The sequence below is a fragment of the Blennius ocellaris genome (genome assembly GCF_963422515.1).
Source record: "Blennius ocellaris genome assembly, chromosome: 9".
Lineage (NCBI taxonomy): Eukaryota > Metazoa > Chordata > Actinopteri > Blenniiformes > Blenniidae > Blennius > Blennius ocellaris.
The window spans coordinates 8,351,603-8,366,912 of record NC_137658.1 but is presented as its reverse complement, the minus strand read 5'-3'; the positions used below and the strand labels follow the sequence as shown (position 1 = coordinate 8,366,912).

The window sequence follows — 15,310 nt, the reverse complement described above, 5'->3', positions numbered from 1 at the left end:
ATGCGGATTCACAGATGCACCTACAGCGCCGCCGGCTCCTCTGAATGCCTGATTTTCTTTTGGCACGAGGCTTTACAAGAGGACAAAATTCATTAGGAAACTTTAGATGCAGTGGAAGTCAAAACTCTTGGCAGCAGGGACACAAAAGAGCAACATAGAAAGGCTAAAGACGAGAGATAGTCATAGGAAGTTGGATGACGCACAGTCAATGCAGGAGTTATGGAAGGATAATGGGATTCACAAACATTCATATAAACGTCGAACTGTGGTGACAGAAGTATCTTTATGCACATAGATGTGAACACACAGTGACCTGCACGAAAAACCCAACTAATGCAAATAATCCAGTCATCAAGTGTGACACTGAAATTTACACTTCAAGGTTTCGTCCTGTCATTATACATTTGCACATGAATTAATGTCTTCACTCAGAAAATGTTATGTACTTCATGAAAGATCTATAAATAATCTTAATTTAACTGCTATGCTGATACTAAGACACTTGTTCAATTTGACTTTCCTTGTATTTTGACAATTGGCAGACCAAGTGAGAAATAATGTTATTTAACATACACATTTGAATTAATTATTAAGTTGACTATCATGTAAAATATGCTAAAAGAAAAAAGCATTCACCATGGTTTTACTCCAGTAAATGTGCTCTATCACCAGTGTTATTCAGTTTATTTTTCTGCTGTGCTTCTAATATATTCAAAAGTGTTCTTTACTTTATGATCCACTTTTACATAATTCAATTTTTGTCTTTTCACATCTGTCACACACAGAATATGCTGAGGTATGCAGACAACAAGTTTAATGAGTCAGTTCAACACGAAAGGTCTGTACAAGCACATTCTGTCTTGGCAGTCCTTAGGTTTTGCATTTTCTTGCAGCTCAATCCTCAAAGTCACTCCAACATACCCACCCAGTCAAAATAAGCTGAATGTCAATTTTTTTGTCACTCCCCCCAATCCAATGATCTTTCTTCCTGCTTATTCAGAGGTAATGAGCTCTGCTGCACCTCCTTTAAAATTCACAGTTTCTATTATGCGACAAGCACGACCACAACAGCCAAGCTACCCAAAGACTTAGTAAAGTCCTTCTTCACAATATCCCACTACACTCCATCAACACCACGTCTGACTCCGCGGGCCCTACTTATAAGACTAGAACAATAAACTTCTCATGAATAAGCAAAATGGGGCATCTAGATTGTAAAGTCAGGAACTCGCTAACAAACAAAACCTTTATTGTGAACTGACTCACCTTGAAACGAATGGGCAAAAAAATATTTACATTATCAGAAGTCATTATTGTTCTACAATTTTCAATATCATTTCACGAAAACATCATAAAAGAGAAAATCCATTATTGTCTTCGAATGGACAAATAGACTTCATTAACCAGTTAAATCTAAACATTGACATGCAGAGTTGTGCTGCTCTCTCTGTGGAGGTTTCCAGTGGAAGCATCACATTTCCACAGCCCTCCAGCCTAATCTTTGCAGCTGAGTGTTCATCCCTAATCTTGCCATAACCCTAAATTAACCCAATTTTAACATTAACAGGTCAGTCATCGACCGACAGATAGTTAGACAGACCGAATGACACATGCACCGCTCTTTTAAAAAGAACTTTTCAAACTCTGGTTTTAATCTTTTAAGACATTACATACGGTACATTTATATACACGACCGTGTGCAATTTGTATACCTAAACACAAACATGTAACACGTGGCTCAAACCATTTCCAGACAAAACAGTTTCTGATCTGCCAGCGGCAACGTTCACTCGTCTCAAAGATGTTTCCACCGATTTGCTGCATGTCAGAACCCACAGCAGAGAGAGAGCACACTTCCTGCTGGAACTTTGTTTGAGCGTGTTGACAGCCCATTCAGCAGTCCTGTCCTGACATTAGCTCTCCTTTGGTGCCTGCACTTCATCATCAATGCTTATTAGCAACGTTAGTGCTGTAATCAGCAGCCCTTTTTCACAGGGCTGTCAAAAACGATTACTTTGGTAATGCAGGGATGCTGGCCCGTGTGTGTGTGTGTGTGTGTGTGTGCGTGGGTGTGTGTGAGAGTGTATGTGTCTTGAAGAATCTCTCCTTCCATCTTTGTGGCTCCAAGAAGAAATTTGAAGCCATTACTATAATGGTCAATGTGCAAAAAAAAATTGGCGTACTTACTGCGAGTAGAGCATCCGTGAACGAACGATGAACTTGAAGATGTATTCGAGGGCTTTGAGGGTTCGAAGGATGGGCTCGCACTGTTCTCCACGGCTGGACACATCCAGATACCTCTTCAACACCGACATCAGCTTTCTGTGAGCAAATGATAAAGAGAAAACACGGGGAAAAGATCATAAAAGAGGGAAGAAAAGATAGAGAGGAGGAAAACAGAATCGTTCAGACAGAAATGTCATTCTTTTTCTCGTGTTGCACAGGTAGGAAGAGTTAATCACGAACTTCATTTTTCACCTCTCTCGAGCAGAAAGAGTGCAACAGAGTGACAGAGAAAGAGCAGGAGAGAGAGAGAAAGACTGGCAGGACGGGTGGCGGTGGAAATGTCGCAAAATACTATTTCACACCTCGACAGATGTACCTTTCACACAGTTCACAGACATTTGTATTTGCCCTCACATGAATAGTGAAAAAAAAAATCATTCTCCAACACATGCACACCCCAAAGGTGTCTTTAGACACACATAAATATGTCGGTGTGCCAAAGCAGCTGGGCCTACGAGGTGGGCGGAACGGAGTTCAGCCCAAGTTTATGACGATACACATTTTTATGCACAGCCTTCCTTCACAGTGTGCTAGTAGTATTTAAAACTGGTGTAATTAAAATACTTATTATAACAGGCACACATGGGGTAAAGACTTTGAGCCTTATGATGGGTCCATTTCCCTGAAATAACAGAAAAGGATCACCCACTAACTGGTTAAAAAAAGGAAAAAAAAACCAACTACTAATCCTCTTGAATAATGAAGAAGAGCCCTTAAAAACGTAACTCTAATCTGGCCTCGGCTCCATCAGGGTGGCCTCATTATATACTGTATTACCAAAGTCATTACCATTTAGTCTCTTCTGGTTTTGTTTTGGTAAATGGCTTAAAGTCAAACACACAAGGATTTATTCTTATAAAGTGCAGTTTAAAGTGTAGTGAGCGGCAGTTAGACGGTTTTACATAACGGCCTCTGGGTTGACAGGCGATAAGCTGCGGTGACCCTCTTAAAAGAGGGTGACTACCAACACGCTGGCGGGGCAGGGATGGAGTGATAATGGGGAGACATAAATAGTTGGAGAAGAGGAAAGAAAAAAAGCAGACAGGACGAAGCGATTGGTGGGGTAATTGGGAAAGGAGGCTAAGAGGAGGTGGAGTTAAGCAATGGGAGGGAAAAGGAAAAACACGCATTGGCAACAGGAGTCAGACCTATCTTTAGAGATGCTTTTAATTTCCTAACTGAGGGCTTGGCAAGGCAAATAAATGTGTTTTTTTTTTCCCCCTACTGTCCAACGGAATCAAGTAAAGTGAATTAACAGGGCGGGAGAAGCAGCCAGCGGTGTTACAACATCGGCCGGCCAGGAGCAGAGTAAAGAAGCGCAGCCTAATCTTGTTCAGACACTCCAAAGGCCAACACACACACACTGACCTCCAGTGGCAACTGGGGTGTGTGCAGTTACTTCACATCAGCTGTTAAATGACTGATGCTGTACAATAAGTAACTTCTCTTTGTCGCAAAACAGTCCGCACTTTGAACGCTTCTAAAAGCATTGTCTGATGAAGCGATATGGTGACTATTCAGCTGTTTGAAATGCAAACAAGAACATCACAGGACCTGGTGGTGTTTTAAGACAGAACAATCCTGTCTTTTGTGTGTTAATTAGGACTAAAACGGATAAAACATCAATCTGCAATTACTTATATCAATAAGAGTAAATCTGAAGTTTCACGACATGATCAAATAATGTTTGAAACTCAAATGAAACTTTGTTTGACATTTTTACTACAAAACTGACTGGGTGCGCTTTTGCTGCCATTTCCAAGATAAATTCAACTTTGAATATCTGGCAAACTCTGTCTTTGAGCATAGCAAAAGCTCATGATTACAAAGATGTGAATCTCGTCTCTGACTGAATGGTGACACTGGAGGGGAGAAGCTTTTTTCTACATATCTTAACTGGTCTGGGAGTTATGTATACGAGAATTTAAAAAAAAGAAAAAGGAACGATAAGTACACCACAGCCCAGTCATAAAATAGAATGTAAACGCTGATGTGAGATCTCAAACTACATCATATTCTTGAGCTCGATGCCATTATCACCCTTACAAATAGCAAAAGCATCTTCTCATATTTCAAAATCAAAAATACATGACTTTACAAATGCTGCCTTACCAATGAAACTACCATATAATGTAAATTGATCATATAAATGGTTTTCATCCACATCTTTATATTTACTCCAATCACAGTATATGTCAAATAAAACCCATGCAACCGCCCTCTGACTGCACATCGGAGGTGTTTTATGCTTATGTAATGCCGCACTGCACCATTGAAGCAGTACCATAAATATCACGGAGAAGCCTGTTTGCATTTGTTGAGCTGTCGTTGTCATGTGTCACCATGATTAGCACAGTCACTTCAGAGAGAGTATGATGTGACTATTCAAAAGTGAAAAATTATTAAGCAACCCCTCGACAGTATTTTTAGTTTCAACAAATCCTTTTGCGTGCAACAAAAATAGCAGGTGAGCTTGAAGACGCTCAAACAGTCCACACACCCAAGATCAACTGTTGAGGCTGTGCTGCTAAAATCAATTAAAAAAATTAATAAAAAATGTGTCCTTTTATTTGTTCAGGAAAAAAAAAATAGGGGTCAAAAAGGAATTTAGTGCCTACTTGTAGGCCAGCGTAGCACTGAAATGCTGCTTGATGTAGGCCTCGAGCACCGTGTTGAAGTGCTGGAACTTTCTGTCAGCAATCAGACCGATGATGTATATCTGCCGGAGAAAATGAAAAAAGACAGAGACGGTTACATGTTTACATGGTGTGACAGATGTGTTTATTTGGAAAGTGAAGGGGAGGTAGACACAGCGATGTTGTGTCACACAGATACAACCTGTCAGGAAATCACCCGCATCTGTTGGCAAGGCGTGGACACGCACACACACACATGCACACGCACACGCACACACACACACGCACACACTCACCAAGGCGTCAAACACCAGGATGTCATAGTCGTCCGTCTGTGAATGCTCCATCATTATGTTGAACAAAGCATCCAGGGTGTCCTGCAGGAACTACACACATACACACAAACAACGGAGAAGGTCAACGAGAGCACACTTTAGTGCAAGTACACTCTTATATTGACTAAACTGACCTTGACCACCTCCTCTCCGTCGATGATTTTAAGCTTCTCCAGGTTTTCTCTGAGGAGTTCAGGTCGAGTCCTCCACTTGAGGAGTCCCAACAGCCCAACTGAACAGAGGAGATAAACAAAGAGTCTATTTTCTGTTCAGGGATATGCATCCAGGGTGGTTTTTTTTTTTTTTTTTCAATTTCTCCACTCAGAAGTGGAGAACAAACAAGATGGCTGGTCAATAATGTGTGTGAGTTATGTAACAAAAAAAAAAACATGACAGTTCTTCTCAATGTTCTTGTTCTTCTTGGTATGCTATTATCAACCCCTTATGTGATGCTCTCATAGTTGCTATGAATACATTTCTATTCATGAACACTATTATATCATAAAAGTGCCTAAATTTATTAAGATATGATTTCAAAATGTTAGAAATTGTCACAGCAACTTAAGATTCCCCGCATCATTATAAGGACAAGCTTGGGTCTGTTTTCCATTTTCTTTATGATGAGTTTTAAGATTCACAGCAATACTTTTTAGTAATTCAGCCAAGAATAGTGCATTGCAACAAAATCATATCATATATTGTGAATGATGCACAAAATGCTAACACAACATCATTGATATTTTGAATGGCAATGCTTTGTTTTCAGCATCTGAATGAATAAATTATCTTGAATTAAATGCATATTCAAATAAATACTTCCAAACCACAATCCCCTCCCTAAACAGGATTGAATAGTTAAATGTGTACTTTCCAAATTGTCTCAATAAGAAATTAAATAAAGCAATCTGTCAAATGATGGTTGGGAGAATTTTTAACTCGACCGTTTAAAGCATTGTTTCTGTCATTAATTCGGCTTTAGTTTGACATGGTGCAGATTTCCACGTCTCTGCAGGGCTGCCTGCTTAAAGCTCACTGCCATCCCCGTCCAATCATTTCTGACTCACCAGACCAGGCTACACATCTGCTGGGTGGCCCTTAACAACAATGCATGATTGCCTGCCTGCCTAACAGAGAGAGAGAGAGACTGGAGACTGAAGGGGACAGAGACAGAGACATGCGTGTGCGTGTGCGTTTGTGTGTGTGTGTGTGTGTGTGTGTTACAGGTGATTAATATGGCAGGATAATGTTCATTATAGTGATGGACTGTCTTCCGCAGTAGCAGCTGTTGCGCTGCACCTGTGTCTGATGCACCTCAGTGTCTGGAGTGAACGTGCATTTCGGCATCTGTACACGTTGATGTGCACCAATCTATGTGCACCCTTTGCTTGTGCAGCTTACTGCATGAGTGTATGGGATGAAGTGATGACACTCCTCGGCAATAGAATCCATGCATAGTATAAAGACAGCCCAACCTCCTCTGCATACTTCCCTACAACTGTAACACCCAAACGTGTCCTTCAGGTAAAATTAATGTGATGAACAAATTCTTGACAGAACAGCAGTTGGCTTTTAATCCTTTCACAACCTCACATTATCATTTAACGCTTACTCTTAAATTATACAACCTATATGACAAAAAATATTGCCTAAATAAGGTTTTTTTTTCCCCAACCATTTAAGTCAAAGACAGTATGCCACATTGGACCAATAGATTTTCAGACATAAATATGGCTTCGAAGCAGTGGATTTGCCCTCTACCAATTTCACAGCCAGCCGATGATTCATTGTCTTTGCCTGGCCTTATTACTCTGTTCAAAGAACATGTTAATTAATGTTTTCGACGTGTCAGGCTTAATTTGTACGACCCACCTCTTCATAACTTCTGCCCTGACCTTTCCCCTTCTGTGTGTGTGTGTGTGTGTGTGTGTGTGTGTGTGTGTGTGTGTGTGTGTGTGTGTGTGTGTGTGTGTGTGTGTGTGTGTGTGTGTGTGTGTGTGTGTGTGTGTGTGTGTGTGTGTGTGTGTGTGTTCCTAAGTGAAAATGTTCTGCCAAGTTTTGAGAGCAGCAGTGTCAGCATAACGACGTCCATGAAGAGTGAGGCGCCCACTCTGCACACACTCGGCCGTACCGTTCTGAGTGAGTTTGGTGGAGCAAACCAGAGTGGAGATGCTGAAGCTGTCTCTGGAGCTGACCGACAGACCTCCGCTCCCGGACACGCTACTGGAGCTGCGACCCAGCGCTGCCATCTTGTGGGGGTCATGGCCATGGTGGTGGTGGCGGCGGGTTGAGGGCAAAGACAAGTAGCAGTTTACATCCTCCATGCGCTTGCTGTCTCCCTGAGAGGACAAAAGGACGGCTTATTGCACTAAAACTGTCTCACCAGTATTGGTACAACTCTGTTAATGATGGTGCAGATGTTCAGTCCCAGCTGCTCTACGACAAGAGTTATATTTCCTGTGTTTAGCCAAAATGTCTTGCTGTAAATATAGATGCAGAAAACATAGAGACAAAGAGTTAAAGTGATTTATCAGACCAGACATCAAGGACAGATGACAAACCATGACTGATGTCACTTATTTCACAGCTGTAAACCTTTGTGAAGGCTGGGGCCCCCACCTACTGTTGCCTCACTCAACTTTATGAAGCCATTTTTTGAAAGCAGGGTCAGACCAATTACAAAAAAACACTTGCAGAGACAACAACATATTTTATAAATTTCTTCCTACCATAATGTCCAAAACCTAACTCTCATCTTGAAGCTAAAAATTGATTACAACAAATTGGAACTGAACACTCACGATTGCCACACAAATAAGCTGTGACTGATTGGGAGCAAGAGATTGAAGTTAGGAGTGCCCGGAGATGGAGAGGAACGCAGGGATAACGAGAGATAATCGAGAACGAGGGCATAGGGGAACCATCCATTTGATCTTTGAGTGAATCAAGAGTAATTAATCTTCATTGCATTTGGCATTTAATCAATAAGGGGATTCAATCTTAGCTCTGCCTCATTTAGCAGCAAATCTATTTTGCTTCATTCAACTTGTCCCAGCGACCATAATCTCTTGTCCAGACAGTCTATGTTTCTCTCCCCTTTTATGATTGTTGCAAATAAACACTCTTCCTCTTGTCTTATATGTGTCTTTTAATATGCATTTGCATTTTATTTACAGTGAATATTTGTAAAGACTATATTATATGTTGTAACTTTTGATTGCCACCCTATAAAACATATTCAACACTTGTAGTTCATCAATTCAAATGAAAAGTGTTGATTTAATATGATGAAACTCATACTACTTGGCAAATTCTTAAGGCTTTAAAGGCTCATGTGCTATTCATTTACATCATAGCATTATTCTGCGAACCATGGAGTGAGAGAGATGAGACTTGGATGGCAATGAATAATTTACATACCTGTATTTATATAAAACTGATATTCGGTGACATTTTTCTCCACTCATTCTCTGTTTGGTTTCATTGTTCTTTGAAAGACACACTGGAGTATGTCACAAGTTCATCTCTTTTCATTCTGCAAACGAGTGTTTACTGGTCCTGACCTTGAAGACCACAAGATCATGGAGTCCATCCTGTAGAACCGTCCCATCATCCTTCATCAGTCGCACAAAGGCCATAGCGAAGTTCTTTTCACTCTTGTCCTTGGCTGGAGATGAAATAGAAGAATGTGCAAGACGGAGTCAGGAGGAGGAAGAGGAGGAGGAGAGAAACAGGGGAGGGAGGGTGAGGATTCAGACATGAAAGGAAGAAAACCACTCGTTTTGTATAATCAAGGGTATGCAGTAATGACTTGGGTCGTTTTCCAAATTGGCTACAATCATTTGGTTCTTTCAGTGTCACATCAGGCTCTGGCACTTGGAGAAGTGGAGTTAAAGAGTGTAATGAGGAAAGCAGATGATACTCACATTCTTGAGAAGAGCGGTGTCTGAACATAAATCGCAAGTGAATTTTGTGCATTTCTTCCAGAGGGACTGCCACCTGGAGGAGATCTTATGTTAACAAAGGAATGCAATAGTACAGATAGTTCAAATGTACACAATACCTGTGAATTGATTTAGTGTTTTTCTTTCTGTTGGTTTTTTTAAGGGTAATACCTCAACAGAATGCAAATGGAATCCAACAAATATAATTTTGAAAACACATGCACACACACCTTGAATGTCTCCATCCAGCGGGGCTGCTTGATTTGATAATAGATGACAGACCTGTACTGACTGACCGCCTTATCCCCGGCTCCCAGACAGATGGAGTTCTGGAAGAAATAAATATCCGAGAGAGAAAAAATATATGTCTGAGTGACTTTTGTGTGCATGATAAAATTCTAAATCTGTCTACGTACTGATAATTTGGGTACCTGTCATCTTCCTAGGGCCAAGAAGCTAATCTCCATTCAAAAAATTAATTACATTTTAATTTAATTACTGTAACTGTTTTAGGGATAGTAGCAGTTATTGTACAATGCAGAGTAAGCTGTTGCAATGTCATTAGTGTGTGTGTGTGTGTGTGTGTGTGTGTGTGTGTGTGTGTGTGTGTGTGTGTGTGTGTGTGTGTGTGTGTGTGTGTGTGTGTGTGTGTGTGTGTGTGTGTGTGTGTGTGTGTGTGTGTGTGTGTGTGTGAGAGATGGATTTTCGTTCAGGGTTGAAGCTGCATCCGCCTATGATAGGCGGAGTAAGTACTCGACCAGTGCTGTGTTTGTTCACTCGCCCATCCCGAACCAATCTTCTAGAGCACCACACATGTTTTTTACACCTGCACCATCCATCTCATCCTGTTTATACACACTCCTCCCTAGTTTAAATACACACATCGGCCTATTTTGCATCCTCATTCCTCAGTCTGCTCACCTGTATGACCTTCCCCTCCTCATCACAGACCCACATGATGACCTCCACGTTTTTCTGTGTTGTCTTGTTGTATTTGTCAAAGTCTCCTCCCTGTAAGGTGAGGTAGATGTCATTGCGGACATCTCCCGGCATAATGATCTCTGGGAAGCCCAGTTTTCGGGCAACGACGGTGCTGCGGTCCACCAGGTGAGGGTATTCTTTCCGAATCTGAACGATGTCCCCGACCAGAGCCTTCATGGTGACCCACAGACCTGCGGGATGGGTCAGAGGAGAAGATACATTGATTATAATTGCCTTGCAATAACATAATTTCTGATAAAGCCTGAAGTGTGACTCTAACTCTGACATACAGCAAGAAACGGGCAGGAGGATGTTAATGTGAGAGCCTTACAGAACGTTGTGGGGCCAAATATGAATAACCTAAGAACATTTGTCTTCACAAATAGTGCCACTCCATTACTTAGCTTTTAGCCACCTTCCAGAAAAATTAGTTTTCATTTCTCGTGCAGGTAAGTAAATTCAAATGAAAGTCAAATGACTGGAAAAAGGTTTTTCAAGGTCCCAAAGCACAAACTGAATTTAAAACATTTTAAGATGTTTTCAAACGCTGAAACATGACGCCTGAGGGTTGGACTTAATGCATGCTCCACTTTGTATAAAAATGTTATGGGTAGGGGAAACACAATCCTAAAGTGAAGGAGAGCTGTGGAAATGTCTGGCAGTGCTAACAACTTGACTGAAATCAATACAAAACTTCTGTTGCCGATTAAAAAAAAAAAAGATGTCGAACTGTGAATCAGAGAGGAAAATGAAAAGATGGTGTTATTAATAAAACAGACAGATATTGGAACCTGAACAAATTGTCACAGCTTTTAGAGGCATTATGTGAAAAACACATATCGTGGAAAAACAATGGAAAACAAGAGTGAACGTAAAGTATTTGGGGAGAAATACAGAAGTATCTTAATGGTGAAATTTAAACTGCGTCAATAACCCATGCTTTGAAGGGTGTGTGTGTGTGTGTGTGTGTGCGTGTGTGTGTGTGTGTGTGGGTGTGTTGGAAAGTAAGGGACAGAGAGAAGCGAGGGAGACAGAGAAATCCACAAAACATCTTGAAGTAAGAGGAAGGGTAGATTAGAGGTGGGTAATGTGAAGAACAGGCCACTGATGGCCTCGAGTGTTCCTTCCATATCTGCTCGTCCGGGCGCTTCGTCCATATCTGGGTCGTGCTCTGGGCTCTCAGGAGTGAGAGGAAGATAAAAACCCGAACGATATGACAGTGCAGTCCTACATGTCGGTGACTCCATGTGGAACAAGACAGTGTCTCCCATACAGCTTGGCCAAGTCAGTCACAAACACGCAGTAGTGGGCAGTGAGGGGTAAAAAAATAGAAAGGCAAGCATAATGAAAACATTAGGGCAAAAGCAATCCATCAGTATAATGATCTTCATTTGGCCCCGCTGTGCAGAGGAAAAAGAGGCAAGGACACATTGAGAAATGGAAATGTTTCAAAATGTGATTGCACCATGCAAAGACCAGTGGGAGCCTTCAGCCCATACAGGACCTCTGACTTTTGCATGAGCTGTCACATGGTGAGGAAACATGAGCACAAAGCCTGGGAGTGTGAAAACAGTACCTTGGCCGCCACTGTCTCCTCGAGATGTTGTCACTTTGTTCAGTAAGGTGTGGAGGAAGTCATTCTCGGCCACTACCCTGGAGTCAAACGCACAAACTCAACTTGGGCAAAGAAATGCTAAAATGGTGTTAATGTTGAATTTTTCTTGCAAACAAAGTTTCAGTTTGCTCCATTGATGAATGAATGTGTGAACAAGGTGTATAGAGAATTAGAAGTGTGAGAAGTGTGGATGTGGTGGCCTCACAGGAGAAAAAAAAAACGACTTACGGGAAGAAAGGGATGAAATACTGCTTTTCCTCATCGCATTCAACCTTCCCTTTGATTATATCACTGATGTCCATCACTGTCAAAGAGACAAAAGCAAATGTGTCAAAATACAGTGATTTGAAATGTGGATTTTAATCAGGAAAACAAAGAGCATCTCCTAAAATAGGCCCCAAATGATTATCCGATAGCTCCTTTTTGAGGTTACATGAGGATATGGACAACATTTTCTGAGCCAGTGGGAACAACTTTAGCGAAAAAGGGCAGAAAAAAAGTATTGGATGGTGATCATCAATATTTTAGTTTTGTGCAAAGAATTGCAGTTGAACCGACCACTTTCTTGGCGTAAATATGGGCTTTAATATTTCCAGGGGCAGACGGATCAGACCAAAATTAGCCTGACCTTTACAAAATAAAGGTAAAAAAAAACACTTACGAGGCTATTAAAAGTCATTGCTGCGAGCCAAACTGGTGAATTTTTGAAAAATGGAGAAAGACACAATAGCCTTCTCTGTCAAAGCATATATTCAAGGCTTTCAGAAACAAGGTAAATGCGGTCTCTGAGTTTTCTCACACACATACAAAGTCCCTGTTTACATTAAAAGAATATTCTACGGCGTGTGTCCTTGAGGGCTAATAATGATGCTGAATGCATTTTCTCCCTCATGAAGCATTGACACGACCAGCATTTCATCAAAGTTTCGAATCTGCATTATTCAATTCTCAAGCTTGCCATCTTCTTCGCCGTCACTGGAGCATTTGTTTCTTTCCTAATATGTGGATCAGTGGAGCGTGAAGCCATCTGGTGGAACATGTGTGGTATCACAAAAAAAAAAAAATGCTTGCTTGCATTTGTGTACATGTGTGGCACACATCCAACATCTAAAAATACAGCTTAGAGTAATGAGTAATCAAAAACTCAGAAAGGAACCTTCAGCAATGCTACAATAGGAACACAATTGTTTTAAAAAAAATGTTTCCAAGTCTTTTTTTTTTCTTTTGCACTTGCACAGTACACTTAGTATTTATACTCTATGCCTTTCCTACTGGGATTCAAACCAGGAGGCCTCCATGCAACATGCCATCACAGAGAAGTTCATCAATACTATATTACTTATTTGTTATCAAGGTTGATAATGTTGGAAATGAGGCAGGACATTTAGTTCATATTCTTATATTTGTATGTGACGTACTCGATGCTCTGCATCACTCGGCCACCAGAATGTTAAAAAGAAAAGAACAAAGCGACAGGTTCCTCCCGGTGTACCTGCCACTCCAAAAGGTCTCCTCAGGCCCTGAGTAAACTTCTTGTTGTTCGCCTCTTTCAAGTCCATCCTGCCCAATCTCACTATCTGACAGATCAGATAAATCTTCTCTCTGCTCAAGTCCTTGTTCCCCAGGTCCTGGTAGATACAGACGGGGGGTCACAGTAAGAGAGAGAAGGACAGGGAGTGTGACTCAAACAAGTTGGGGAAGAAATGAACAAACAGTGTAATCCTTGGGATGAGTGTAAGCCTTTTTGATTCCAGAGCAGTTCAGCAATCTGGGGGATTTATAAAAACAGTGCACCAGTACCCTCCTGTGGTCACTTACTGTAAAGACAACCTTCAGGTTGTTCAGCATGTCGATCTCCTTGGGGAAACCTTTGCTGCCCCAACGAACCAAGTAGTTCTCACTGTATCAAAGTAATTCATCAAAAAACACGTGTTACACATTTAATACAACTATGAAATCCAAAACCAATAATCACTGTAATATCGTCACATACAAACACAAACTCCAGACTAGTCCATGCCAATACATTCCTATTTTCCCCAAAAATAAAACACTGCAGCAACACTGTACACTGCAGCAAAAAAAAAAAAAAAAAAAAACCCTGGCTCATATACAATAGCCCAGTTTGTGCAGTGTAATGAAGTGACTTTAAATAATTTCATGGAGGCTCTGTTGTTTGATGCCATGTACTGACAAGCAAAGTGAGCCACTAATGTCACCCTGTAGCGTTGCAAAATTAAGTTGATTGAAGTGGTAAAAATGCAAAACCCTCTATTCCCACTGGCATTTTCCTGGCACACAAGTATGTTCGAGGCACTGACATAAGGATGAATAGAAAGATAGACAGAAAGGCAGACAAAGCAAATCTGTCGGTGGGTACAGTGGGCTGAATGAAAGCTGGAGGCAAACTTCATACTTTCCTAAAAGCTACTGCCACACAAGAAAAACCCTACAATCTGCTGGTTATTCCAGCATAGAGACAAACAGTCTGAAATAGATAGTAGAAAAATAGAAATAAAGGCTGAATATTTCAGAAGTGAAATAGACATGACATGGAGGTCAAAACTAAAGTCAAAAGAAGCTATTACATTATTATTATGATCATCATCATTATTATCATAATTATTATTGTAAAAACATGTACTCAATATGATTGATTCAGGTCAATCTCAATGCTTCCAGTTGTACTGGCTGCGACATGTACACAGCCAGTATTACATTGAGTGGCAGGGCTTAACATCAACACTGTCAGGCCACACATAGTGCTGCCAGTCAGTATCTGCTGCCCTATAATTTGTATTTTCTGTATAATTATTTTTGTCATACCATTGTTCTAACTTCAGGAGGCTCAACAAAGGAGGAGAGGAGAAAGAGAGGCATATAGACATGTAGAAATAGAGTCTGTGTTCAGTGCAGTACATGTGCATACATGTTCAGGGACAAAGAAGTACGCAGATCATATTGTGATTCCAAGGTGAATTAGTGTTGTTTCAGAGAGAATATAAGCTATATTGTCCTTTTCATATTTGTTTTTCTGCCTATTAGTCTCTATAGAGTCAATGTCATAACATAAAGTGCAAAAAACAGGAGATGATTAAAGGCTTGGACAAAAACACAAGTTAAATCAGACACATTTCGTATTCGACATGAAACTAGAACATTTGAAATCTTCACATCCACCTGACATAACTAAAACTCCAATGTCCACCATCTAAAACATGTTCAGGGACTGAATCCAAAGAGAGGAGGATTGCATGACACCTGATGATGGTCTGTTTGATGGGATCGTAGAGGGACATGAAGAGCTCAGAGTCCTCTCCGATGCGACACACAAAGTTCCTGACGAAGACGTAGAGGCTGTGGGTGGGAGACGACTGGATCCGAGCCGAGATCCCACTGTGGTCTGTCTGGATGTCAGACTGCAAGAGAGGATTTTTTTTTTTTTTGCTGGATGACAATGGGTGAGGATTAACAGAGTAAAATACCAACCAAACGCATCACTTTTTGCAAAGATCA

General features: G+C 40.9%; 1 protein-coding gene across 1 annotated transcript in view; it reads right to left on the bottom strand.

The window, feature by feature from the left end:
• dock2 (dedicator of cytokinesis 2) overlaps positions 1-15,310 on the bottom strand; it is a 98,006-nt gene that overhangs the window by 78,705 nt on the left and 3,991 nt on the right. The window contains exons 8-21 of the mRNA XM_080501956.1: positions 15,056-15,213; positions 13,613-13,694; positions 13,287-13,422; positions 12,023-12,098; positions 11,756-11,832; positions 10,120-10,370; positions 9,429-9,527; positions 9,181-9,253; positions 8,818-8,921; positions 7,386-7,593; positions 5,392-5,489; positions 5,219-5,308; positions 4,905-5,005; positions 2,188-2,322 (exon numbers count right to left, since the gene is read on the bottom strand). Coding sequence (XP_080358082.1) covers positions 2,188-2,322; positions 4,905-5,005; positions 5,219-5,308; positions 5,392-5,489; positions 7,386-7,593; positions 8,818-8,921; positions 9,181-9,253; positions 9,429-9,527; positions 10,120-10,370; positions 11,756-11,832; positions 12,023-12,098; positions 13,287-13,422; positions 13,613-13,694; positions 15,056-15,213 — 1,688 coding nt within the window. The remainder of the gene's footprint in view (positions 1-2,187; positions 2,323-4,904; positions 5,006-5,218; positions 5,309-5,391; positions 5,490-7,385; positions 7,594-8,817; positions 8,922-9,180; positions 9,254-9,428; positions 9,528-10,119; positions 10,371-11,755; positions 11,833-12,022; positions 12,099-13,286; positions 13,423-13,612; positions 13,695-15,055; positions 15,214-15,310) is intronic.